At 41.1% G+C, this 25,570-nt stretch overlaps 1 protein-coding gene across 1 annotated transcript; it reads left to right on the top strand.

Annotated features, from left to right (window-relative positions):
• Nucleotides 1-2,801: 2,801 nt before the first annotated feature.
• On the top strand, nucleotides 2,802-16,021 carry Sntn (sentan, cilia apical structure protein). The gene is made up of 4 exons (XM_032918277.1): nucleotides 2,802-2,927; nucleotides 4,753-4,787; nucleotides 11,655-11,794; nucleotides 15,141-16,021. Exons 1-4 carry the CDS (start codon nucleotides 2,830-2,832, stop codon nucleotides 15,297-15,299), a joined length of 432 nt encoding a protein of 143 aa, XP_032774168.1. The 5' UTR covers nucleotides 2,802-2,829; the 3' UTR covers nucleotides 15,300-16,021.
• The last annotated feature ends 9,549 nt before the right edge of the window (nucleotides 16,022-25,570 follow it).

Consider the following 25,570-nt stretch of genomic DNA (forward strand, 5'->3'; position numbering starts at 1 on the left):
TGCCGCCTCTGGATCCTGAATGAAGATCCCTGAATGAACTTAACACCACATGAACAAGGAGGCTTAACCAACCCCTAACAGGCAGGCCTCGGATTATCCAACAACCTGCTTTTTCATTTTTGTTCAACAGCATGAAGGAAAAAGAACCCAATTATGAGAGCAAACCTAGTTTTACAAAGAAACCCACTCTTCTCTGTGACGGTATCCCCCCTTTTGCTTATGAAACATCTCTGCCCGTGTAGCCTGCAGCTGGCATACAAGAGTCCCGTGGCTGTCACCTTCATACAGGTGGTCCTATGTGCTTGTCAGGTAAACCCACATAGCCATCTGTCTGTCACACACACACACACACACACACACACACACACACACACACACACAGAGGCTGCCTACATAGTTCCTGTCCCTAATTTGACATCCACTCCATACACTCAACATACCGTCTTCACATCACACCTCCTCCTGTACCCTACTATTTGATGCCCTAGTTTATCCCTCCCTGTCATTCCATTCCCCACCCTTGTCTATGCCTGGCAGTTACTTTTACCTCTGCAAGGCTTCTTTGCTAGTTTACTGATGGGCTTAGGTAATGGGAGGCACAGGTTTGGATCAGAGTATGGGAAATTTCATTCCAGTCGTTCCTTGCCACTACAGCTGTAGCTGCCTCCTTCCAACAAACAGCAGACTTGACAGTGGTCTCTGCTTCAGGATCTCAGCTCTCCCCGGGCTCCACAACACGGGTCCTCATCAGAACAGCCAGTGGCAGTCAGTTGATTCCTTCCTGTGTCTCATGTGTGCTCCATTTCCCATCGCTTCCCACTGAGCATCCTCTGATGAGCATCTCAGTCAGAACCTGTGTCTTTCTAGGACTCTAATGATAAAGTCACTTCTGACATCACCCTCTTGGACATTAATATTCCTTGATTTGCCTTCCCTTATCAGACCGTGTTAAGTGCTTCTCTAACATGAACCCATCCACCTTGAACAGTAACTCCATAAAACATGTTGTTTCACAGATGAGAAATCAGACTTCATGGTGTTGGCTTTCTTCTCTCAGAAAACACAAGGATCGAGTGGCCAAATCGGGATGAAAACACAGCTGCTTCCACTTCCAAGCCTATTGTCACGATTGCTAGCAGCTCTTGATGCTACAATTCAGAATGGCCTGAATTGTTCACTAAAAAATCCCAGATCCCAAAAATTTATCCAAGATGACTTGTAAAAGAAACCAACTCTATGCGTGTTTCCTGTTTTTGAACCAGGGTCCCACTAATCCTGGCTAGCCAAAATGAAACAAACAAACAAAAAAAACGCAAACAAAAAGCTATGTCCTCCTGCCTATGCAGTTGCAATAACAGTTCTATCAGCACCACCTCGACTGGCGCAGCTCTAAGTCTGTAATCTGAGCAGCAAAATTGGGTCAGTGTCTGTCCAGACCACGTAGAGGATGGGCTGGCAGTGAAACAGGCCAGTGGGCAATTATAATTAGTAGAGCTAAATAAATTTTCCTTTTCCATTCCAGATGTGTATGAAAACCATTACAGATAGTAGTGAAAAGCTAGAGGGACAAGAGAAAAAGGAAGCCCATGAAAGAAGGAGGCATGGGGCTTCAGTCAATTATGTAATTCCCATGTAGATAGGAAGACCTGACTTTGGCCCACAACTACAAATGTCAAAAAGCCTGGCACAGAAGTATTAGCCTATGATCCCAGAGCTTTGGTCAGGTACCCTTAGAGTCAGCCTCAGTGAGAGACCCTGCCTCAAAACCAAAAGTGTAAAGTAGATAGCCATCAAGGACACTCAGAGCTGACTCCTGGCATCCACATGTGGGCACACACTTGCACACACACACACACACACACACACACACACACACACACACACACAAATCAACATTTTAAAAAGAAGACAGCTAGTCAGTGGTAGTACACACCTTTAATCCCAGCACTAAGGAAACAAAGTCTAGCAGAACTCTGAGCACAAGGTCAGCCTGTTCTACAGATTGAGTTCCAGGACATCCAAGGCTACACAGAGAAAGTCTGTCAATAGATAGATAGATAAATAGATAGATAGATAGATAGATAGATAGATAGATAGATAGATAGATAGATAGATAGATAGAAGCAAGAAGCATGATGAGACAGTCAGTATTGACCAAAGACAGCAGTGACAGGCCAGTGTGCATCCTGAATGATAACTTTCGCAGCTTCTCTTCCTGTTTCCTCTCATCCCCTCACCAGTGACTTCAGCAATTACTGGACACGTTGTCTCTGAATTAGACTCATTCAACTGAGATAAGGAATCGAAAATGTGAATCTGGCTTCACTAACCTTACAAATGGGTTCCCATTGTTTTGACTTAGACGCAGAACCCTCCACCGTAGTCTGCATGTCTTTGTGTAGCCGAGTCAGCATCCTTCTCTTCAGCTTCCAAAAAGCTACACTGTCCATCAGTAACAGCGACCTGTGGCCTTCAGGATGCTTCACCTGGGGGCTGACTGACCTCTTGACTTACAGCTCCTCACAGCTACCATGTTTTAAACGCTTACCTGACTAATGTTAGTCATTCTGGTAAACACACTGAGGCTAAGATTTGTCTCAAATCCTGTCATAATGTGTCCCCAGAACCCTGCATAGCAAGTGACTCACAAGAGACACTCAAATGTTGATTAAACATATGATTCAGCACCTACATACAGTAACACTGAAAGTTTTTCAAGTGTCATTGTTCAGTTGCCATGGACTGAATGACAATAGTAACAGTGAGCAGGTGATTGTTGCTTAGGAAGGGACGCTGCACAACAGGGGAAGCAAGAGTATACGTGGCTGTATGCACAGCACCCGGGACCACACAAACCACTCCAGAGGAGAGCCCAGTCCTTCTGAAGCCCCAGCAGCCATTTCAGCACATAGCAAAATGCCTAAAAGGTCAGTGACATTTGACTCCCATTTACTGGGTTTCAGGAAAACTGTGGATACAGTTCCAGTCTATTCATATCAATAAGTTGGTAGCCACAAAGTTGAAAACCTGCTGTCTATAGCCACCCAAGTTCAGATTAAACTTAAAATGGAGAAACAAAAAGAGCAAACTTGAAGCTTTGCCTGTGAACTGAAAATACGGAATTACACAAAGATCTTTGATTGCCTCTCAAGATATATTTGCAAATTAAACTTGGTCCTGATTTCTATTGTACAGTGTAATCTTCAAAAGTGTCTTTGATGGTAGAAACTTTCGCATTATTCAAATGTGCAAACTGGGTCTAACAAGTGAAAAGTGTTCCTTTTCGTGGAATCCCATTTAGGATACCAACTTTATTTCCAAAAGCTGTGTGGAACACTTAACCAGAGTAATGTATTCTGCCGGGCGAGAGGTGGGATGTGTGGGGATAAAATGTGGAGCTCCAGCTTGTCAGGGTCCTCACTTTCTAATGGCAGAGACAGGAAATCAATCAGGGTGACAAAAACCAACACATGCCATGTGACAAGTACACAGTGTGAAAGGGAAAAGACAACACGTCCTCCACCCTGAGTGCCCATTGTGAAAAGAGAAAAGATAGCACCTTCTCCATCCTAAGTGCACATTGTGAAAAGAGAAAGGATCCTGCCATGCATCCTCATGGTGCAGAGGTTTCAGAACTCACAGAGAAGAGCCTGGGGGTCCTAATATGTGGTAGAGGTAGCCAGGCAGGCAGGGAGCCAGGGAGAAAAGTAAAGTTTCCCCACCAAGAATCAGTAACACCCCTACTACTTGACGCCAAATCCAAATGCAAAATCATGCAAAATTTGATGTACTGCTTAGAAAGCAGCTGTCCTCTTCTTGTCTCCCACAGGGCTACGTTCTACCTACATCAGTGGCAGGTGAAATATTTCCCCAATATACCTCTGACACGTAGTCCCCACTTGCCTTGCCTTCTGAGGCTTGAAGTCCCAGTATTCTCGGGTCCTAACCCTGGACACCATCCTTATCTTCTCCCGACTGTCTCCTTTCTCTAGTTTCCAACTATGTGCTTGCTTGAGTTCTCCCATCCAGCCATTATTTACTTCAGGGAGTCCCTCAGCACAGTGCTCCCTCTGCTGGAAGCACTCCTCCTCCTCCTTCACTAATTCACTAGGCCCCTTCCATTACCCTGACAAAGTTAGCCTTTGTCTTTGAATGAATTTCTCTGGCTCAGTGAGGCATTGCCTGTTTGATAGCCGTCTTTCTCGCTAGACCCTAACCTGCAGGAGAACATGTCTCTACCACCCACTAATGCAGTTCATTCCCAGATGAGGGAGGGAAGCTAAAGAGTTAGAGGGAATGCGCTTAAAACCTTAGCAGTCTAGACCGTCGTATAAACAAGAATTTCTTATTTTCCTTCCTTATGTGAGTGGAGTTCCAGGTCTGTGACAGCTTCACTCCATTTAGGCATGTAGGAACATGGAAGGATGAACACCCCAGCATCTACAAGTGGCTTCCTAGGGCTCAGAAGTACTGTTGCCCTCCATCATCTTGGGCACAGAGAAGCCCCCAAAAATAAAGTGTTCTCCTTTGTTCCTTAACCAGTAGAAGGAACTGAAGTCAGGGCCATATAAGAACCAAGAATATGTGGATGTGTGGGCTACGGCCAGTCATGGTCATGCACTTTTTTAGTGTGTGTCGAGTACGTGCAAGGACATCTGTTGAAAACGATCATTTAAATCATGCATTGCATTATGCAGACATCAAGCATGTCTGGCCTTAAAAATCACTGTGTTCCTTTTACTTTGTTGGCAGTGTTTCCATATCTAAACAACTGGCTTCAATAAAAGGTAAGCCATGGTTGACATGTACGTCGCTCCTGCTCTAGAACAGAGAAGTACAGGAGTTAAAATTAATAAGATGAAGAATGTCCAAGATGTGAGAAAGCTCTGGAGAAAATGTCAAACGTTCATGAGACTCTTTTTCTCTCCCAGCTGTTTGGACTTTCGCTCTTTGGGAGTTTAGGGGTTAGTGATGAAGGGTAAGTACATATCTGGATTTAATACCAGGGTAGTAGAGTATTAGGGGAGTTGTTGGCCTGGGGAGTATTGAACAGGGCCTTATAAACTGGCAAATCTGTCTACACTACTTGAATTGCTAGGGCAGAAGATGTGTGTTCAACAAGATGCCTCTTTTCCTCTTGAGAAGGTGACTTACAAGAGAAAAATTCAAAATGGACGTGGTTCTGACACCTCTTGGAGTTAAGTGTGGTGATTCTATGTGAGTAACTGGTTAGGATTTCACCAAATCTAGTGCTTAATGTGCTCTGCCCCGTGCTTTACGGAAAAGAAAGAGACAAACACAGAAAATGGCTCTGAAGTTGTCAGTTCAGTTTAACACACTTATTGCCTGTATTCTGATACCCACGACATGCCAGGGTGTGTGAAGAATTCTAAAGAACTTACAATGGTGTCACTCTTAGCTTGGACCTGTCCTATCCCTCATGGTACACACAGAGCTACTGGGGCAATACTTAATTTGAATAGAGATTATAAAGCTGAAAGAAATTAATAATTATGGGGTATAAAATCTCATGAACTTAGTATTAACTACCTGTTGAAACGTTTAATATATTGAGTTGAGTAATATATATTATTAAAATCAATTTTACTCTTTTCTTCCTAGTCTTTTTAAATTGTCTACGAGAATATTTTAAATTACTATCGTGGTTTGTAGTGTATTTTCTTGAGTGACACTGATCTAGGACACCACTGAGATAATACCAAGTTTCAAGTGTGACAGTTATGGAGATGGTATGTTCAGGGTATAAGAGAAGTACGACAGAGGGGCTTGTTCTAGGAAAGACTCCAGAAGAATAGTTTCCTGAAAAACAACTCTTAGAAGGAGTGAGCACTTGAGAAAGGAGCCATTTTGGGTTTTTGACTTAATCTTGCTATGCCTCAGTTTCCTCATCTGTAAACTGGACCTACCTCAAAGGACTGACCCAAGCATTAAATGAGTTGAGTCACATCCATTACCTAGGGAAGAGTATTCACTGCTGTGATCTACTCTAAGAGGTCAGTGATGTCTTGAAGCCCAAATCAAATGCTTACATTCTTGTGAGATGCATAGAGTCGGAATGAACTGTACATAGTTCAAAATCCACTCCAATGGGTTATGGAAAAGAAGAGGGTAACACAAAGCTGTCCTAAAGAGCTGTTTCTCAGCCATGCCCATGCCCAAATCCCAAAGACAAGACAGTCGATAAGAGCTGCCAATATACTAGCCTTTGCTTTTCTGACCCGAAGTGGTCCCTTAAAATAAGCTTCCAATGCTAATGCATGAGTCTGTCAGACAGAGAGAAGTTAGGCAGCAGCCTGCTGGGTTGATTAAGGGAAGAAGCAAACTGTGAAGATGGGACACAAAAAACCCTTTAGGGAGATATCTTCCACATTGGTAGGACAAACAACTCTTTTCTATCTCTTAATTTAAATATTTCCAGTTCTATTTTTTACCATGAGCATATGCTATTTTACAGTTGGAAAAGAAAAAAATGTGTGCAGTCTTTTAAGAGAGGTAGGATAAGAATGTGAAGTTGTGTAGTCCAGATGGAGTCCCATTCAGAGAAGCAGACTTGAACTCTACCAGGGCTGGGAAATGCCTAGCTTCCCCAACCAGCATGGGACTGTGCACAGATTTACTCTTTCTGTCAGCATCACAGTTGGACAGACCCTTCAACCTCTGAGCAGTGACTCTGCATAATCTCTCCAAGAGTAGGCTTCTAATATATAAATCTAAGACACAAATAGTACCCACCCCTGTGGGTGTGAGGAAGCACTAAATAAGATTATGCTTGAAAGGCCCCTGAAACATATAACAAAGGAAGGTGCCAGTCATTAAGGAACTTGCTGAGAGCCTGAGAATTACTCCTTCCTCACCAGGCAGGCACATCCAGCAGAGTACCACCAACTGCTGTCCTCCAAGGACAGTCTCAGACTCTTCCTATACTATATCTAACTATATTTGATTATTGATCAATAAACTGACCAGTCCAAATTATCCATGGATTTATTTCCTAAAAAATTAATATATTCCTTCTAGGCAACCGCTTCTTCAAAACCAGACATCGTACATAAGATTCACTCTTTAGCATTTTAAATTTGATATTGTCAAGATTATTAAAAATGGATAAAGTAGCACAGAATGTGTGTACATATGCATGCACACACACACACATATAGACGGACAGACCGGGAGGCATAAGAAATATGCCCAGGCCCCAGTATTTAGTGAGCAGTAAAATGCTTGACACTTCCTGGAAGCAGCAGAGATTGGGGGAAGAAATAGCTAGGAATGGGGCAAAAAAGAGCTAAGAATTGAGGGCTATTTCTCTGAGGCTGGCATCCCTGGGAAGGTGGCATTTCAGATCAGGAAAAACAGAAGTTACAAGCACTAATCACAACAGCATAAAACCAGGACTCTGAAAGGAAAGGGAGTCTGTGGAAGAGGAATGTAAAGTAAGTTGCATGGCCATTCACTTAGCAAATTTTTGCAAGACCTAGTACAAAGCATTGCAGATTCAACAGGAAGCAGAGCAAACAGACAGTTGCCTGAGTGCATCAGCTCAGATTTGTGACATTTCCAATCCCAGTTCTCCCTCTGTCTGGTGACCTGTCACCTACCTGCTCTTCACTGATGAAATGATGGTTTGGAGGAGAAACCAAATGCTTGCCAAAAACCAGACATTGGTTTGCCTCCAAACTGGTCTTTAGTGCAAGTTGTATTAAATATCCAAGCAGCAATATGGATACTGCATGAAGCAACAAGAGTCACTCTCTGGATTGGTAAGATTTTGTTTATAGTTATTGTTACCAAGACAGTAGAATGTCAGCAAAGGTATAGAACATAGACTCAAGGAATTGACCAGAGGTCTGAAAATGGCACATTTCTCTCTCCCTCTCCCCCTCCCCCCTCCCTCTCCCTCTCCTTCTCTCCCCCTCCCTCTCCCTCTCCTTCTCTCCCCCTCCCTCTCCTTCTCTCCCCCTCCCCTTCCCCTCCCCCTACCCTATCCCCTCCACTCCTCTCTCTCTCTCTCTCACTTTCTGTCTCCAGTGTGTGTGTGTGTGTGTGTTTGTGTGTGTGTGTGTGTGTGTTTCACAATCACACATATGTACATTCTATCCCTCCCTCCTTTTCTCTTTCTCTTCCTCCCTCCCTCCTGGCTCCCTCCCTCATTGATCTGCCCCTATACAGACTTTTGAACTTTTACCAGTACTTCTGAATCATTTGTATTTCTTCCTTTGATTACCACCTATGCAGCTTATTGGTCCATTTATTCATTAGCTGACTTTTTTTCTTTTTTTCTTTGCATTTTAAATGTTATCACCTTTCCTGATTTCCCCTCCAGAAACCTGCTATCCCTTTCCTCCTTCCCCTGCTTCTATGAGGGTACTCCCCCCCACCAACAACCCACTCCCACCTCCCTGCCCTGACACTCTCCTACACTGGGACATCAAGCCTTGACAGGTCCAAGGACTTCTCCTCCCATTGATGCCCCACAAGGTCATCCTCTGCTACATATGCAGATGGAGCCATAGGTCCATCCCTGTGCACTTTTGGGATGATGGTTTAGATCCAGGGACCTCTGGGGTGTCTGGTTGATTTGTATTTTAATCTTCTTATGGGGTTTCAAGCCCTTTCAGGTACTTCAGTCATTTCTGTAACTTTTTCATTGGGGACCTCATTCTCAGTTCAATGGTTGGCTGCAAGCATCTGCCTCTGTATTTGTCAGACTCTGGCATAGCCTCTTAGGAGACAGCTATATCAGGCTCCTGTCAGGATGCACTTCTTGGCCTCAGCAGTAGTGACTGGGTTTGGTGGCTGTATGTATATGGGCTGGATCCCCAGGTGGGGCAGTCTCTGGATGGCCTTTCCTTCAGTCTCTGCTCCAAACTTTGTCTCTGTATTTCCTTCTGTGAGTATTTTTGTTCTCACATCTAAGATTTAAAGCATCCACACTTTAATCTTCCATCTTCTTGAGCTTCATGTGGTTTGTGAGTTGTATCTTGGGTAATCTGAGCTTTTGGGCTAATATCCACTTATCAGTGAGTGCTTACCATGTGTTCTTTTGTGATTGAGTTACCTCACATAGGATGATACTTTCTAGTTCCATCCATTGAATTTGAAGGTCTTATAGGTTCCAGACACTAATACCTGTCAGACACAGACTTTCTACCATTCTATAGGCTATGCTTTGCTCTGGAAATGGTTTCTATTGCTGTACAGAGGTTTTTCTCTTGGTACACAACCCAATTTTATCGACTTTTAGGATTATTGGATGTGCTCCTGTAGCCAATTCCCTGAAAGTTCTCAGCTTGGAACAGTTACACACACCTTTAATCCCAGCAGCCCGGAGGCAAATGCAGGTGGATATCTGAGTGCAAGGCCAGCCTTGTCTACAGAGTGAGTTCCAACACAGTCAGGGCTAGAGAGAGTCTGTCTCAAAAGAAAAAGACAAAGAAAATGCCTGTTTTTCTCTACATTTTGGGTGTTACGTTAAAGTCTTTGATTTCTTCTTTGACCTGTGTTGTTGCTGCTGCTGCTGTTTTTAATTTAATGTGAGTGGGCTTTTTCCTTCATGTACCTGTATAGCATGTGTGTGTATCTGATGCCTGTGGAGGCCAGAAAAGGGTGTTAGACGCTCTGGAAATGTTAGATGGCAGCTGTGAGACGCCATGCTGGAAATGGCACCCGAGTCTTCTGAAGAGCCAGTGCTCTTAAACTCTTGAGTTGTCTTTCTAGATCCTCAACCAACTTTTGACAAAAACAGTTCAGTGAAGCAAATGATTTTAAGTATTGGTACTGGAGTGATGGGTCATCTCCAGAAGCAAGAACAAGACAGCACTTTGAGTCACCTACTTTACTCAAAATTGAGTTGGAATAGATTATTAACTAAAGGGAACATAAGGGTTTTTTTGTCTGTTTGTTTTTTTTTTTGTTGTTGTTTTGTGAGGTGGGGGTGAGAAAGAGAAATCTTTTAGGAGAAAAATAAAACAAATGATTTGAAAAGAAAAATCCTGAGAAATTGGACCCATCCAAAAAATACCTTTCCCCTGAAAAAGACCCTGCTGAAAAAATTAAAAGAGGGCAGGTGGGACATGGGGACATAGGTCATGCAAGCCTATTGACATAGTTCAGTCCTCATGGCAAGAGAAACTGACCCCTAAAGTTGTTCACTGTTTCCACACACAAACACCATGAAACACATGCATCCTTCCTAACACACACACACACACACACACACACACACACACGCACACGCACACACACACATGCACATACATTAAAAGAAGACATTTAAAAAATAATCTACAGACTAGGAGAAAATGTTTGAAAACCTCTTATGCTATGATAATGACATATCTTAAGTAGATACAGAACTTTCAAAAATCAAAAATTCTAAACTTTCAATCTAAATATGAACAAAACTCATTAATAGACGTCAATAGATATCTCATCAAGAAATGTACACAGATGGTAAATACACACACACAAAGATTTTTTTAGCATAGTTAGTCATTAGAAGTCCAAACAAATAGCATATTAAGATATTCTTAACACCTGTCAAAGTGGCTACAATAAAAATAGTGACAAAGTCAAATGCTTGAGAGGAAGAAAAGAACAGATTTTTTCATGCATTATTAAATATATAAAACCCAAATATACATTTTTATTTATATGTACCCTCTTTATTAATGTTTATTTATCTACTACATCATAAGATACATATGAGCAGAGGTCATATCCAATCTTGTCACTTCAGTGTGCTGAGCCTTCCTCTAACTGAGCATGCGTGATGTCTGCAAATTGCCTGAACTGACAGCTGTGAAATCTGTTGCTCTTCACTCATGGCATTGACTAGCCCTACTACGCAGTAGACATTGGTACTAATGGGAATATAGGGAGAAAAACAAAGGAACGGCTTCTGGCTTCATAGAGAGTGTTGTCTGGTTGGAGAGGAAGTTCAACATGGCACAGCTATAACGTGGGCTTGTCTTGTCCTCGTAGATATATTGTTGTATAGAGTTGTTCGAATGGGTCTTTGTATCTCTGTATGTGTTGGATGCTGCCCACTGGGAAGGAAGGATTCAGCACCGTCCTCTGCATCAAGGACTGTAAATCAGAGAAACTACAGAACATCACAGTGTTTGAGGGAAAGACTCGTTGCAATGTTACTAAGTCATAGCTTACCCTGATGTCATTACTCTTGTCATACTTACATGAAGTGGCTCCATCTCTAACAGAATATAAATTGCTCAAGAATGGGACTTGAAGTCTTTACATGATATCTCTTTAATACCAAAAGGTAAGAATAACATGCAGTAGGTGCTCAGTAAATATTTTCTGAGCCACTGAATGAAAATGCATCTTAGAAAACCAAGGCTCAGTGAAGTAAGGGGCTTTCCCAGGGCCACATGGTAAGCAAGCTCTACTAGCTCAAATGCTATAAAAGGAACCTTTGTGCTCTCTTGCTTAAAGATGCAGTCAGATAATCCCGAATCGCGCTCTAAGAAGAGGGACAATTGCACAAGCACTGGGTCATACTGACATACAATTTCCAACGTATTCCCCACATTTCCTGTAGAAGACACATCTGTGTGTCTGCACAAAGCATCATTCTCAGTCTGATTCCTCGCTGTGCATTTCTTCTCTCCTAGCTTTGAAAAGGGGCTCAGATCTGGAAAAGGCCATGGCTACTATTGCTCTGGTTTTCAGAAACGCTTCTGATCCTGATGGTAAACTTGGGAAAGCCACTGCCAAGAATCTGCTTCAAACCCAATTTAGGAATTTCACCGAGGTAAGAGAATTAACTGCATGAATAAAGGAGCCTCACACCCAACAGCAAGAACTCTAGCTCCAGGGCGCCATAGCTTTATTTCAATCAACAGATATCTATTGAGTATCTCCTATATCTAGGTTGTCCACTGAGTTTGATGAACGAGCTAACATGTGGGCACAGTGGCTCAGAGCGGCAATACCAGTTGAATCTCTGAGCATGTATTCAAATGGCAAAATACTCGGATCATCTTGCTGTGAGAAACCAAAGAAGGAATTCTGAACATTAAATAAATATAGTGTTTGAAGTATGAGTAAGAGTTAACTACTATATGATTTAATTTTTCTGACACCTTCTACATTGACTTGCATGATGTCATATGCATAAGTTTATACCTTGGGCAATACTGGCCTATGGAAATCTTACAAGAAAGAAAAAATGGCCGATACCCAAGCCTAAACCACCAAGATTTACTCTGCTACCTGTGACGAGCAAGAGCCTAGTCTAACAAAATGTATAAGAGCTGTCTGTAAATTCTTAGTGTGGTCTGAGATATTAAAAAGATAACAATTGTCTTTCTATAACTGTGTGTATATGTACATGGTTTTAGTGTATTAAGTATATAAAATAACACTTACTTGGAAGAACCAGATCAAGATTATAATTTCCAGTGAACCTATAGTTCTATCAACATGTGTGTATGTGTGTCAGTGTGTATGTGTGTGTGAGTGTGTGTGTGTGTGTGAGTGTGTGTATGAGTGTTTGTGTGTGTGTGTGAGTGTGTGTGTGTGTGTGTGTGTGTGTGTGTGTGTGTGTGTGTGAGTGTGTGTGTGTGTGTGAGAGAGAGAGAGAGAGAGAGAGAGAGAGAGAGACAGAATGCATATGCAATGATATAACATATACGAGAATGACTTCAGGGATCTGGAGAGGTGACTCAATAAGTAAAACACTTGCTACGCAAGCATGAGAGCCTGAGTTTGAATCCTCAGTAACCATCATGGCGAGCAAATGTAATCCCAGCAGTCCTAGGATAAGATGGGAGTTGGAGTCAGGAGAATCCCCAGAAGCACCCTGGTCCCCTATGTGGGTGTATTGAATGGTAAGCAAAAGGAGACCCTGATTCATACAAGGCAGAAGATGAAGACGAACACGACATCGTCCTCTGACTTCCAAATACACACCTACCCGCCTTACACATACATGCTCACATATCAAATATACATAACACACTCATACCACTCTTTCTACACAGACAGACAAACAGACACACACACACACACACACACATGCACACACACACACGTAGAAAGTAATGGCAATGAGGCTTATCATTCTTTGAGAGTTATGCTTACATTTTTCTTGTTAAAATATTTTTCTAAATATTCCATATTATACCTGCATGTTTTACAAATACTTTTAAGGAAAACCGTTTTTAAGCAGAAATCCTTGTAGAACTTGAGATAAACTGCTGGGGGGAGGCTTTTAAACAAAGGGGTGGGGATTAGTCCTGTTGTCACATTTGCCTGCGTCTGTCACCAAAATAAATTATGGATCCCAGAAAGAACAAACGTGCTCATCTGGGGGTCAGATCTCTGGAGGGCATTTAGCAAGCATAAGGAGGAGTGAGTGGGATCACTGATAAAAACTGTCTTCCTTCTAAAAATACCATTCATTAGGGAAGATGCCCCCAGCTTGGTGTTCTGCAGTGTGGGTAAAACCAATCGGGGTAGCCAGTTTCTGCAGCAGACACACCCATGTCTGAACGTAATCGCTGTGGTGAGCAGATCCAGGAAGCCAAGCCTCATTTCAGGGCAACAGAGGGGATGGTTCATCCAAGGGCATCCTCTGGATCAATGGTGCTGCTTACGCTTGGCCAAACATGAGAAACGAAAACCCTGCCTTAGCCCAACAGTGAAGCTCTCTGTCTAAGATAGATGTGTGAGCACTAGTGCCCATCAAATAGTTCCTCGTGTTGTGGTGACATCCAACCATAAAATTACTCTTTGCTACTTCATAATTTTAATTTTGCTGCTGTTATGAATCATAATAATGTAATTACCTCATTCCGATCCCTGTGAAATGATCATGACTCCAAATGGGTCATGACCCACAGGTTGAGAACCAATATTTTAAACCCTCTACAAAGGGGGTGAGGGATCTTCTGGTAAAATGTGTTATGCTGTTTTGCTAAACCTAGGTCCTAAAGGAAATGTTACCTTCTCATAAGCCTAAGCACAATTTCCAGTCTTAATACATATTCACCAGTAAAATATTTTTAAAAAATACAAAAAAAACAAACAAACAAAAAAAAAACAACCCTAGACCCTGTGAGCATTGCTTAGAAGATATTAAAACAAAATGACTGGTTAACTCGTCAGTGACTAGAGCTCGGCAGCCTCCTGATCCTTCCATATGCAGAACAAAGGGAACAGAGAGACTTATGCTTTCATGATCTTTGGGAAAGCTGGGCAGTCATACAGGAGAATCTTTTTATTGAACTGACCCTTTCCAAGAAGTGTTCAGCTTTCTTGTAGCAAATAGTCAAGAGCTCCTTTGACACAGGGTAAAGATGTGGCCTATGAACAGTCGGCATAGACACAGGATGGGTTTAGACAAGGATGGGTTTAGACTGTAACAGAATGTGCCATCTTTCCAAAAGTGTCTCAGGCATTGCTGGAACTTTTGCAGCCAGTGCACAGATGAGCATTTGTGGTTAAACAGAATGCACACCCAGCTATGCACCAGAGTGACTCAAATGACATTTCTGTGCTTAATGTCAAAGTTTCCAGCTGTTGTTTGAAAGGTTTGAAACTGAAAGGGCTCTCCATTTCTTTGCTGTTCAGATGTTTTCCCACAGTCTATGTGTGACAGCTATGTGCCTAGGTCCGACAGACAATCAGACTGAATGCTGAACAATTGCACAAAGCAATGTGCTTTCTTTTTAGAACCGTTTATTCTGCGGTTCTGAATAATCTCATAGTCCAGCGAACACATAAGCGGTACCTCCTATAGTGAAGAGATGATATATTTAAAATCCCGAAACATAGAAAGTTCTGCCTCTAAAGAAAGGCAGAGTGACTTGCTAGTTAAGAGTATGGCTCTGGAATCAGGCAGATAAGGCCACAAATCTTAGCTCCACGGAACAAGCTGCTTGCTTTGAAGCAAGTTACTTAATTCTCTGGGTATAGAGGAAGTACATATGCGGGGAGATCAGTGGAAGGATTTCAGAGACATGTCACGGGAGGATTTTCTCAATGCTTATGTGATGGCAGGAGCCATGCTAGATTGCTAATTACATATGCATTGTTCATCAGCATCTCTAAATATGAAGTTTATACACAAGGAAGGCTCACTTCTTTATTTTCAGAGAGAAGAAACCAAGCCAAAATCCCGAGACCTCCTTTCTGAGCTTGATGAGCACACAGAAAAGAAGCTGGACTTTGAAGACTTCGTGATCTTGCTCCTGAGCCTCGCCATCATGTCAGATCTGCTACAAAATATATGGAGTGAAAATACTATGAAATAAACAACTTTAAACACATGAGCAAAACGGTGTTTCTATCTGATTTGTTGTAAGTGGGACTTTAACTCCCTTCAGAAATGTTTGAATGATATGACTTGGGACACAATAACCTGAATACCATTTTTGACGAGTGACTAGTGATTTAAAGTCATTTCCCACTGAACGTGGAATCACATTTATTCATTGATCCTGCAATCATATTTGTGAGCCTCTTCTGGGTAACATTGTTTAAAAAAAATACAGTAACAAATAACCAGATAACTCCTTCCCTTTCTCATGTTTACACAGTTCCAGAAGAAGAAACAAGACATACAACAATAATTTCTGTGTCTATGTTTATGCAGGATTGTGTATTGGTGTGATGGTAATGGCACACGTATGTATGGTAGCCAGAGGTCAGTTTCCAGTGTTCTACCTCAAGTGCTGTCATTGTCCTGGGGCTCACTGGGGCTAGGCTGGTGGGTCAGTGATCCCTTGGGATTCACCCACCTCTACCTCCCCAGTGCTGGGATTTCCCCAGCCCAACTTTGTAGGTGGGTTCTAGGGTTCAAACTCAAGTCCTCATGCTTGTACTGGCGAGTGCTTTACCAAATGATCCATCGCCCCAGCTCCGAGCAACTATGTAATACGTTTAAGACACACTCTAATTATAAGTAAAACGAGAGTTACAAAACACTGACAGAGTTTATTACAAGAGCTTTTAAAGATCAGACCCTTTCTGACCTATTAGAGAAAAAAAACCTGTGCTCGGCAGTTGCTAGTCTGAGTTGAAAGTGAAATTGTCTAAGAAGGGACACATAGGAGATTTTAAGGGGACGACAGTGTACTTGTTATGTGAGTAAATGCATTTATCAAATTCTTAAAACTTTACACTAAAATGGATACATTATATATGTGTAAATTATAAATTATACCTAAACATGAGTTTTAACAACCTTCCAGGCTTGGTATTACATACCTTTGATCCAAGCACTTGAGCACAGAAGGATCAAGAGTTCAAGACAAGTATCGACTGTGATACATAAGACTATAGATAATCACACACATGCACACACAGATACACACACATTCATACATACACACAAATACACAGGCACAAAAATACCAATGTGCACACACACATGCACACACACACACACACTTGCACACATACATGAACACATACACACATGCACACATACACACAACCCATATGTACACATATATACACATGCACGCACACACACACATACACACTCAAACACACATATACAGACATACACACATACACACACATGCACACACTCATATGCACACATTCAGAAACATTTACATGCTAAGTCCATTTAGAGTTGCTCAAATATATGTTTAGGGCTGACCACTTGCGATTGGATAACGTATGGTGGGCTCTTCCTGGAGAAAAATGACTCTCCATATCTCAGCAACCATTAATTGCCTATAGCACTTTATCTAGAGGTGTGGTCTTGTAGGACTCGCCTCATCCACACTGGCATGTCAACTGGTGTTACTGTTGAAGTGTTGTTTTGCAACCATACTCTTGAGATGTCATGGATGCAGATTCCCAATGACATGTAGAAGGCTACCTCACAACAGACATCCTGGTTCTTTGTCCCTTACAATCTCTTGTCCCCTTCTTTGCAATGTTCTCTAAGGATGTAGGGATTTTGCTCCTCATGGATCAGTTGGGGTTGACAGGTGAGAGGTACACTTATCTGTGGGTATAAAATATGTATTTAGGATGCAGTTAAAATTATATTGGTTTGGAAAATGGCAGTAGTATGTTCTCCTCTAGGGTCCATAACCTACTAGTTGGATTAGAGTATGGGCATAAATTCCTTCCTATAGAGCAACTCAAATTAGACTTCTGAATGGCTATCCCCAAGACATAGGTGGCGTTTTTTGCACTGGTACCTGCTGGGTTTGTCACATCTGTGCTATGTAGCCTTTACAGCTCAGTAAGACTGTTGATGGTCTTTATTAGCTTGTTAACTTTATATAAAAATGGGTTTTCATGCACGTATATAATAACCCTGCAAGAAGCTGGTGGGGTGGATACTATTACCACCACCTCACGGATGAGGAAATGGAAGCACAGGGATTTTCATCTTTCCCAAAGCCATACAACTAATGGGCATGAGAGCCTTCTGCTTTAATATTAGATTTCACTGTGAGCAATAATATTATAACTCAACAAAAATAGCTGTGCACACTTCAGGCACTGTGCAAGAGACCAAGGAACCAGCTGGGCCCTGGAAAACCATTTGGCATTCCTCAAATAGAATCCTGTGGGCTGCCCTCACCCCCCAAAATCCATTTGCGTCTCAGTCACCAGTAGCTGAATATGGCAATCTTGATGGCCAATCAAAAGGTTAAATTCACACCTTTTAGGCAAGGGAAGATGAGAGCCAAGTGAGTGATAAGGAATCTTGGGGTCATTTGAGCAGTTTGGATATCCTCTAAGACTTTGGCTCTCTATCCCAGATGGGAAGTCGCACTCCTCTAAGGGGGCTATCAATTATAGAATCTATTTTCATCTGATTGAAAGATTTAAAAGGGAGCAAAAGCATGTGTATGCTGAAGCACTGGTGATGGATAAATCAAGGGAAATGAAGCCTAGATAATAGAAGTATTTCTACTTCTTGAATCTAGTCCAAGGAGTGTGGGTTCCTCTCTGTTTAAAAGGTGTGATGTTGAAAATGGGTCTGTGGCACAGATCAGTCTTAGAATCTTTTAGTTGCCAGAAACAATGTCCACTGTGATCACCCATATAAACAAAGCCAAACATGGAATAAGTAAATTTATCAAGGAACAAGAACTTAAAAAGAAATGAAAGGGCAGAGAGTAGTACAAGGAAAGCCCACAAAAGACTGGAATCAGAAGTTGAAAGGAGAGTTGAGGTTTCCCTTATCCCTTTCTTCTCTACATGCTAATTATCCACATTTTCCCCTCGAAGTCTCCTCCATCCATCTTTCTATCTATCTATCTTCTTTTCATTTTATCTCTTGACCAGTTTTTTTTCTTTTTCTCCATATAACAGCCAAGTAGTAAATTATTACTGACTTTAATTTTTTCTTGAAATGATCACTTCTCAGTAGCACATCTGAAGCCCCAACATAAGCTCTCAGAAAGAGAGTTCAATTAGATAATGAAAACAGAACGTGTTCCTAGTCCTGTTTTTGTGTGAGGTCAGGGACACAAGACGCATGCCTACTGAGCAGGTACCTTAGGAATCAATTTCTCAGAGAAGATCTTCGAGCAGGATCTCAAGGAAGAGAGTGAGAAGAAAAAGACTCGCTGAGGACTTTTAAGAATTTCTCAAAGAAAATCCATAGCTTGCACCAGAAAGACTACACTGTTCATTTCCCAGCTAAGACATCAACCAAGTTTCTTGATAGAACAATTTCATTCATTCCTACAAGTGAAACCTTTTGTTTTTCATCCTTGTATAGAGAAAACCAGACAGAGTCTCCCTGGGAAGTTTTCCCATGATTAATTATAGCCAAGACATTCCTACACAAGGGCTGTGACACCCTTGCAATTTTCTAAGCATGACAGGAACATACGCAATCCTGGAACCCCTAATTTTCTTTATTTTAGCATCTAAAAGTGGGGCCAAGTGTAAGATCAAGACGGTGCTTTAAATAGTCATTTATAAGGAGAGAAGGCTGGAAAAGGACCAATGGGAGCCCTGAGAACCAACTGAACTTTGACATTGGTAAAGCTAATGAGAAGTCTTACAAAGACCAATTTGCTGAATACAATGAAAGACATGGAGACCTATGGAATTTGTGTCTGTGACGTTTGTTGCATGGATCGTCTTTCTGGATTTCAGTCTGAAAATGGATTCCTATTACAAAGTAGGAACTTTGTAATGGATTTTTCTTGGAAAAATGTAATTTTCAGGAAAAAATGTAATCGATTCCTATTACAAAAACTCAACTTAACCACAGACCTCAACCTAGAAAGCGGTTGCCATTGAAATACTTTCATGATTATGCAACGACAAAATATGAATATGAACTAATATTTCTCTTATAACCACAAAGGGATAAAGTGGTTTTTTTTTAAATAATTGGATTTAGACAGTCCAAGAAGAGTTGTGAAGATGTTTTCTGGAATTCTCTGAGATTCTGAGTATTTTTCTACCATTGTCACTTTTTATAAAAGTTCTTTTCTTGAGAAACACCATGGATTCCTATTACAAAAACTCAACTTAACCACAGCCCTTAACCTAGAGAGTGGTCGCCATTGAATGACTTTCATGCTTATGCAACGACAAAATAGGAAATACAACTAACTAGAAGCTATTTGTGGTCTTTATGTCTCCTACTTGGAGTGAGTGTTTGGAATGTGTATTTAGGTTAGAATGTATATAACCATGCCTCTAGAGAAGTGGGCCAAGGGAAAGAGCATCTGCTCCCAGATCTGCCACCCAGAGCTATGTGGCTCAAAGTTCTCATTCTCTATGTGAGTCTCACATATTTTCAAATACAAATTTATGATCGAAAACAAAGTATGCTTCCTTTGAAAGTTGTTAGGATACTTCAACCAACACATTTGTTTAATTGCCTAAATTATTATTATTATTACTATTATTATTATTTTAATTAACAGGTATTCTGATGAACACCTAATGCATTCAAGTATTGCTGTGTGGTCTTCTGCTTGATTCCTAACACATCTTCAGAAGACAGATATTACCATCTCTTCTTCACCAGGGAAGCATAAATGACTTCCTTTGGGTACAGCATAGTAGGCAGTGGATCAAAGCTAGGACTGCAACCCAGGCTTACTATATGTCATTTATTGCTTGTCTTTTATTGCATATCAGTCACTGTATGTCCCTTATTACATGTCACTTATTGCATGTGACTTCTTTCTATGGAACCATAAATAAAAATGGGAAATTCTGTTCATTATTCATAGTCCAGTCTGAACTGCAAGTAATCGTTCTCTAAAACTTAAAAAGAGAACAGCGTTTCACATGTCCAGAAACCAAAAAAAAATCATGAGGAGAATGTTTTACTGTTTAGTGCAATAACACGGTAACAACATTCTTTGTCTAGCCTCCTTCTGTGTAGTTTCACTTAGCTTCCTAAAGATTCGTTCCTATGAGGAAGTGATGGAATTTTGGAATCTATGTCACCTGTTGGCATGGCCTAATTTTTTAAGAAAATGCAAATGGTATGAAGAAGGCCACTGCTATAGGTAGAAAGAGCCACAGAAGTCTTGGCAAACGGAAATATTTGCAGGCCAGAAGGCGTATGCCAGGTGGTGTCATGGAGAGGCTGATGTATAGAGCAGGTTAGGACGTCATTCCCAGCTCAGAATCAATGACTGGATCAAATATTCTAAAGATCATACACAGAGAAACTAGGGATGGCTGTGCATACTACAACCCAGCATTGAGGGAGCTGAAGCAGGAGGATTGGGATTCCAGACCAGCCAGGGTACAGAGTATGAAACAATTAAAAAAAAAAAAAAAAAAAAAACTTGGGCCAATGAGATGGTTCAGAAGTGAAAGGCACTTACTGCCAGACCTGGTGTCCTGACTTCAATCCCTAGGACCTACATGGGAAGTCCTGAAAAGAGAGGCCTGACTTCCACAAGTAGTCCTCTGACCTACATGTGTTTGCCCTGGCACCTGAGTGTGTGTAACTTTACACACACACACAGACACACACACACACACACACACACACACACACACACACAAATTAATGTGATAAAGTATCTTTATTTAAATAGACCCACAGTATAAAGCCTCTCTAGTTAAGAGAGTCAATGAAGTCCTCCCAGAGTGGGAAATCCCCCCCAGGCTTAGAACCGCCCAGAGCCAACTCCAACAAAGAACCTCTGAGAGAAAAGTCACATGATTCTTTTGAATAAGGGGTCTGTTACTAATGACTTGAGATGCTCAGCCAACCCAACCAAGTTCTTGTTAATGTTTTCATTTAAAAGGCAATGCCATTTCACCATCTGATAATCTTTGTTTATACTGAGCAGCCTGACATGCTGCTCAATCCAGTTGCTTGACCTTTTACCCAAGACATTCAATATAATTTTAGACATATCTGCAGCACACTGTGAGGACAGGTTGTTCCTAGGAAATCTGCAGACCATCCACCATCAGGAACAAGATGGTGCTAGCTTCTTTGTGAGACAACCATATCTTTAATGTCTGTAAATGCCTGAAACTGGCTTCTTTCTTCAAGTCTCTCTTTAAAGGAGAGAAGGCTGTGGGTACACAGGGGACCTCTGGCCGGCTTAGTGGAAATCAATAATGAAATTAAAAGTGCGGAAAGAAGAACCAGAGGATTTCTTAAAGATCTTCAGTTTCTTCCCATACTTTATTCTTCAAAGTACGAGTTTGATCCCTCCCTCAAAAGCTTGAGTGATGGTGAAGACATTAAACTGCATAGTAACAGGGCCCATCGCTCAAGAGTTGTCCTTTCTACATTGTTCTTCATTTAGCATTTCACTGAGCTCTTGAAGGAAAGAGAGGTTAAAAACTGGAAGTCCTTTCTAATCTCCAGAATTGTCATCCAGAAATGAACTGAGATTTCATGGTCCATGGACCTTTTGAAGCTAAGCTTGGGGAAATGGCTGACCTTGCCTTTGCCCTGAGGTCACATACCTCTCAGACCTCTAACTGTTCGAAGTTGATTTGGACACGATTCAAGAGTTTTTTTTGACATAGTCGGTAAATTTACAAATGATGCAGTTCTAGGAGAATCTCAGCCTGGAGTCTGAGGTTTTTATTTTGTTCTGTGTTTTCACTCTAATAGTATATATTCCCTGACATCTGTATTTGGTATGCTTACAGTTGACACCTACTCAGATTGATCTGTGTCCCTGCCATGGAAGCTGTTAGATATTTTGAATATCACTGGGCTATGGAATGGTAGAAATACCCAGCCCACACCGTTTTAGCACACTTGGACTACAGGAGGTTATTTTTAGCACATTAACAACTTACTTCAAATGCAGACATCGCCTCTTCTCTGAAGCCTATGAGGTTTGCTCCATAGTAGGATTGCAAGGAGTTCAAATTTCTCAAGACTTCTTTCCATAAATGAAGGAGTCAACTGGTAATTCTTTTTGCCTCCATACCTAATAAGTATGTGTTGACGTCCTCATAACTCCTCGGACTATCTTTAGTGAGATTAAGTCCCAGTTGTCAGTGGTGACAGTCTGCTCCCTGAGACATCAAGACACTATCCTTTTCTTGATTTAGTTTCCCAACTTCTTCAGTTTTTTAATTTCTAATGTTGTCTTCTAATACACTTATTATACCTAAGTAGGAGAGCAAACTGAAAATAATTCTTCTGCTGAAACTTACCCCTGCAAACAGTATTTTAGACATCATATAAACTGGTAAAGTACTCCTGGCATCCAGGAAAATCTGTTCAGTGGAAATTCCAGGTACTCCTTGGAATCTTTGGGGAGACACATAATCAGAGACCATGAGACTGAGAAGACAGAACTGCCATCCATTCAAAGAAGAAAGGGCCAGTGTGGGAACACATAAACAGAAGTGGAGAGAACAGGAAGTCTGTGCTATGATAGGGCATCTAATGCGTTTGAAGGTAAGTGCTAAGGAATTGGGTATAAAATGTTCACGTGTCACATCTCTGTCCTTCTGACTCACTCTAGTGAGAGTGACTACTAGGCTGCGGATTAGAGGTACCTCTGGCCCTCAGAATCTTTATTCTGCCCTGCATTATTCAGGATTAAATTGAAGGAACAGACCCCTAATGACAAAGGATTTGTACTAAACACCTGATAAAATAGACAAGGCAAATTTCTGTTTTCATTGATGTGGGGATGGACTATTTGTATTATGAGGCTAAGCTCAACCCCAAATTCAACACCCAAAGAAGGATTTGCTCACAACCGTCATAACACTCAGGAGATCTTGAGCTCAATTCTAAACAGAGTGGAAAGAAATGAAGATTTACAGATAATAGGCAAGAGAGAAATCCCTAAGAGGAACTGGTATTATGGGCTGGAGAAGGAATAATTTCTTAGACATGAAAAATAAGTAGTGGTGATAAATTAGGCTTTATATTCCAGAGTAAAAGTTTAACAGAAAAAGAAGACTATAAAATTCGGCTTCAGTTTAGTCAAGGAGTTCATACAGAAGCTCTGTGATCCCTGTACCCCTAAATAAAGGCTAACTGAAGAATGGAATCTTCCATTTTCATGACCAACAAATATCTTTGATGATTAAGAAAGAAATGAGTAGCTACACAATGAAAATTATGTCCTTGAAAATGTGCTGGGAAGAGAGGCACAATCCATGCTCATTGCTGCTCCAGTCATAATATCTAAAATGTGTGACCAATCTAGAAATCTACCAGCAGATACATATATTAAGAAATAGTACATAGACAAAATGAAATTTTATTTGGCCTTGAAGAAAAAAAAACAATGACATTTGCAGGGAATAAATAAACTTGGAAAACATGTAAGACATGTTAAATATATTAAGACATAGTTAGAAAGACAAAGGATTAGATTTTTCTCTCACATACAGAATCTAGATTTAAATCTCTCTGTCTCTGTCTCTATCTCTCTGTCTCTGTCTCTATCTGTGTGTGTGTGTTTGTGTGTGTGTGTGTGTGTGTGTGTGTGTGTGTGTGTGTGTAGGTGCATGCAGTTCATGAAAGAATGAAGGGGACTCTTGTACTCTTGTGTTCTGAATGCTAAGTGTACCACATAGTCTCATGGCTTTGAACACTTGATCCCAGGGTGGTGCCACTATTCTGATAGGTTATAAAACTTTTAAAAGGTAGAGTCCTGCTGGTGGGACGATGTCACTTCACTCAAGCTTTCAGGGTTTATAGCCTCATTCTACTGCATGGTCTCTTTGCTTCCTGTGATTACTCGGATCCCTGCTCCTGCCACTATGTTTTCCCCAACCATCGATACATCTCCAGTGTGATAGACTCTCTCCCCACAAAGATGCAAGCCAGAATAAAGCCTTTCTTCCCTGAGTTAGTGTTTTTCAAGTTCTTTTATCACAGGAACAGAAAGGTAATGGAGATTACAGGAGGAAAAGAAGGTATTCATCAATTGATAAGTAGATAATAAAAATGTTATGCATAAATATGATTTATTTGGCTATAAAGGAAATCAAAAGAGCCATGTGTAAACCTATCCTATAACAATGTATAAATTAGAGTTACATGTTGTAGAAATTATTTAATCCAGACCCAGTGTTTCTACCCTGCCTTTAATCATTTAGTCCCTAGATAAAAGACACACACAACCATTATATTTACAATAAGCCTTAAATAGCACAAGGGCTAGGCAGATACCTACCTTATATGCTATTAGAGTCTACTTGCCTATCGATAATTCCAACCTGTTATGATGTTTCATCTGGGCTGCCCTTAAGTCTAGTTGGCTAGACACCCAGAGCCACAGTTTTATGGCTCAATCCACGGTGGCTTCTCTCTCCCCTATTGCACTTTCTCCTTCTTCCTTCCTTCTTCCTTCTCCTCCTTCTTTTTCTCCTTCTCCTCCTTCTTCTTGTGGTTTTCCTCAGAGCCCAAGTCCAGGAAACCTAAATCCTTATCTATGTCTCTTCTGCCAGCTATTAGCTCTTGGCATCCTTTTTACCTATCTGAAATAACTTAGGGTCAGGTCACTTAGGTCTTTGTGCAGACTACAGGTTTGGGGGACTCTCACTTAGCATTGCCATAGCAGTAAGACCAAACCTCAAAAGTCACACTATGCAAGGGATAATACTACTCCCAAAAGCCATGGGTTTTCGAATCAGAACCACACTGCCAAAGGTGAGATAATTTCCCTCAAATTGTTGATTATGCATATCCTGAAGACACCACATCAATGCAGACTATTATATGAAAGTACTCTTAGCTGCTCACTTGAAATAGAAGGTGAGACTTCATGGCAGAAGACATCACACATTTCGGGAACAGAGCACATAGAAATTAAATTTGTGTTGACTTGGAAGCATTGTCCTTGCTAAATAGCTTTCACAGAACATGAAAGTGCTATGTAGGAGAGAATCATTACCAATAATTTTATGTAGCAGTCAACAGTATGAGCTATAATAATAAGCATGGCAAGATATGCACATGAGTGCATTTGTGGCATGAAAGTTATGGCGGTAACAAACCACTTTATTATTGGATTTAAAGCCTGCTGTACAGGATTAAATTCATGCCTAAAGTCAGGCTAAGAATCTCTAGCTGAGAAGTAAATCGTCTCCAGTAGTGAAACTACTACTATTCCACGAAATG

Source organism: Rattus rattus, chromosome 12 (genome assembly GCF_011064425.1).
Source record: "Rattus rattus isolate New Zealand chromosome 12, Rrattus_CSIRO_v1, whole genome shotgun sequence".
NCBI classification, from domain to species: Eukaryota; Metazoa; Chordata; class Mammalia; order Rodentia; family Muridae; genus Rattus; species Rattus rattus.

Bases quoted from the DNA above. Each gene is read 5' to 3' on its own strand.
- Sntn (XM_032918277.1), top strand. From the start codon at position 2,830: ATGCACAGCACCCGGGACCACACAAACCACTCCAGAGGAGAGCCCAGT. The intron at 2,928-4,752 runs GTCAGTGACATT...CTTTGTTGGCAG, and splicing joins CATAGCAAAATGCCTAAAAG to TGTTTCCATATCTAAACAAC. The intron at 11,795-15,140 runs GTAAGAGAATTA...CTTTATTTTCAG, and splicing joins AATTTAGGAATTTCACCGAG to AGAGAAGAAACCAAGCCAAA.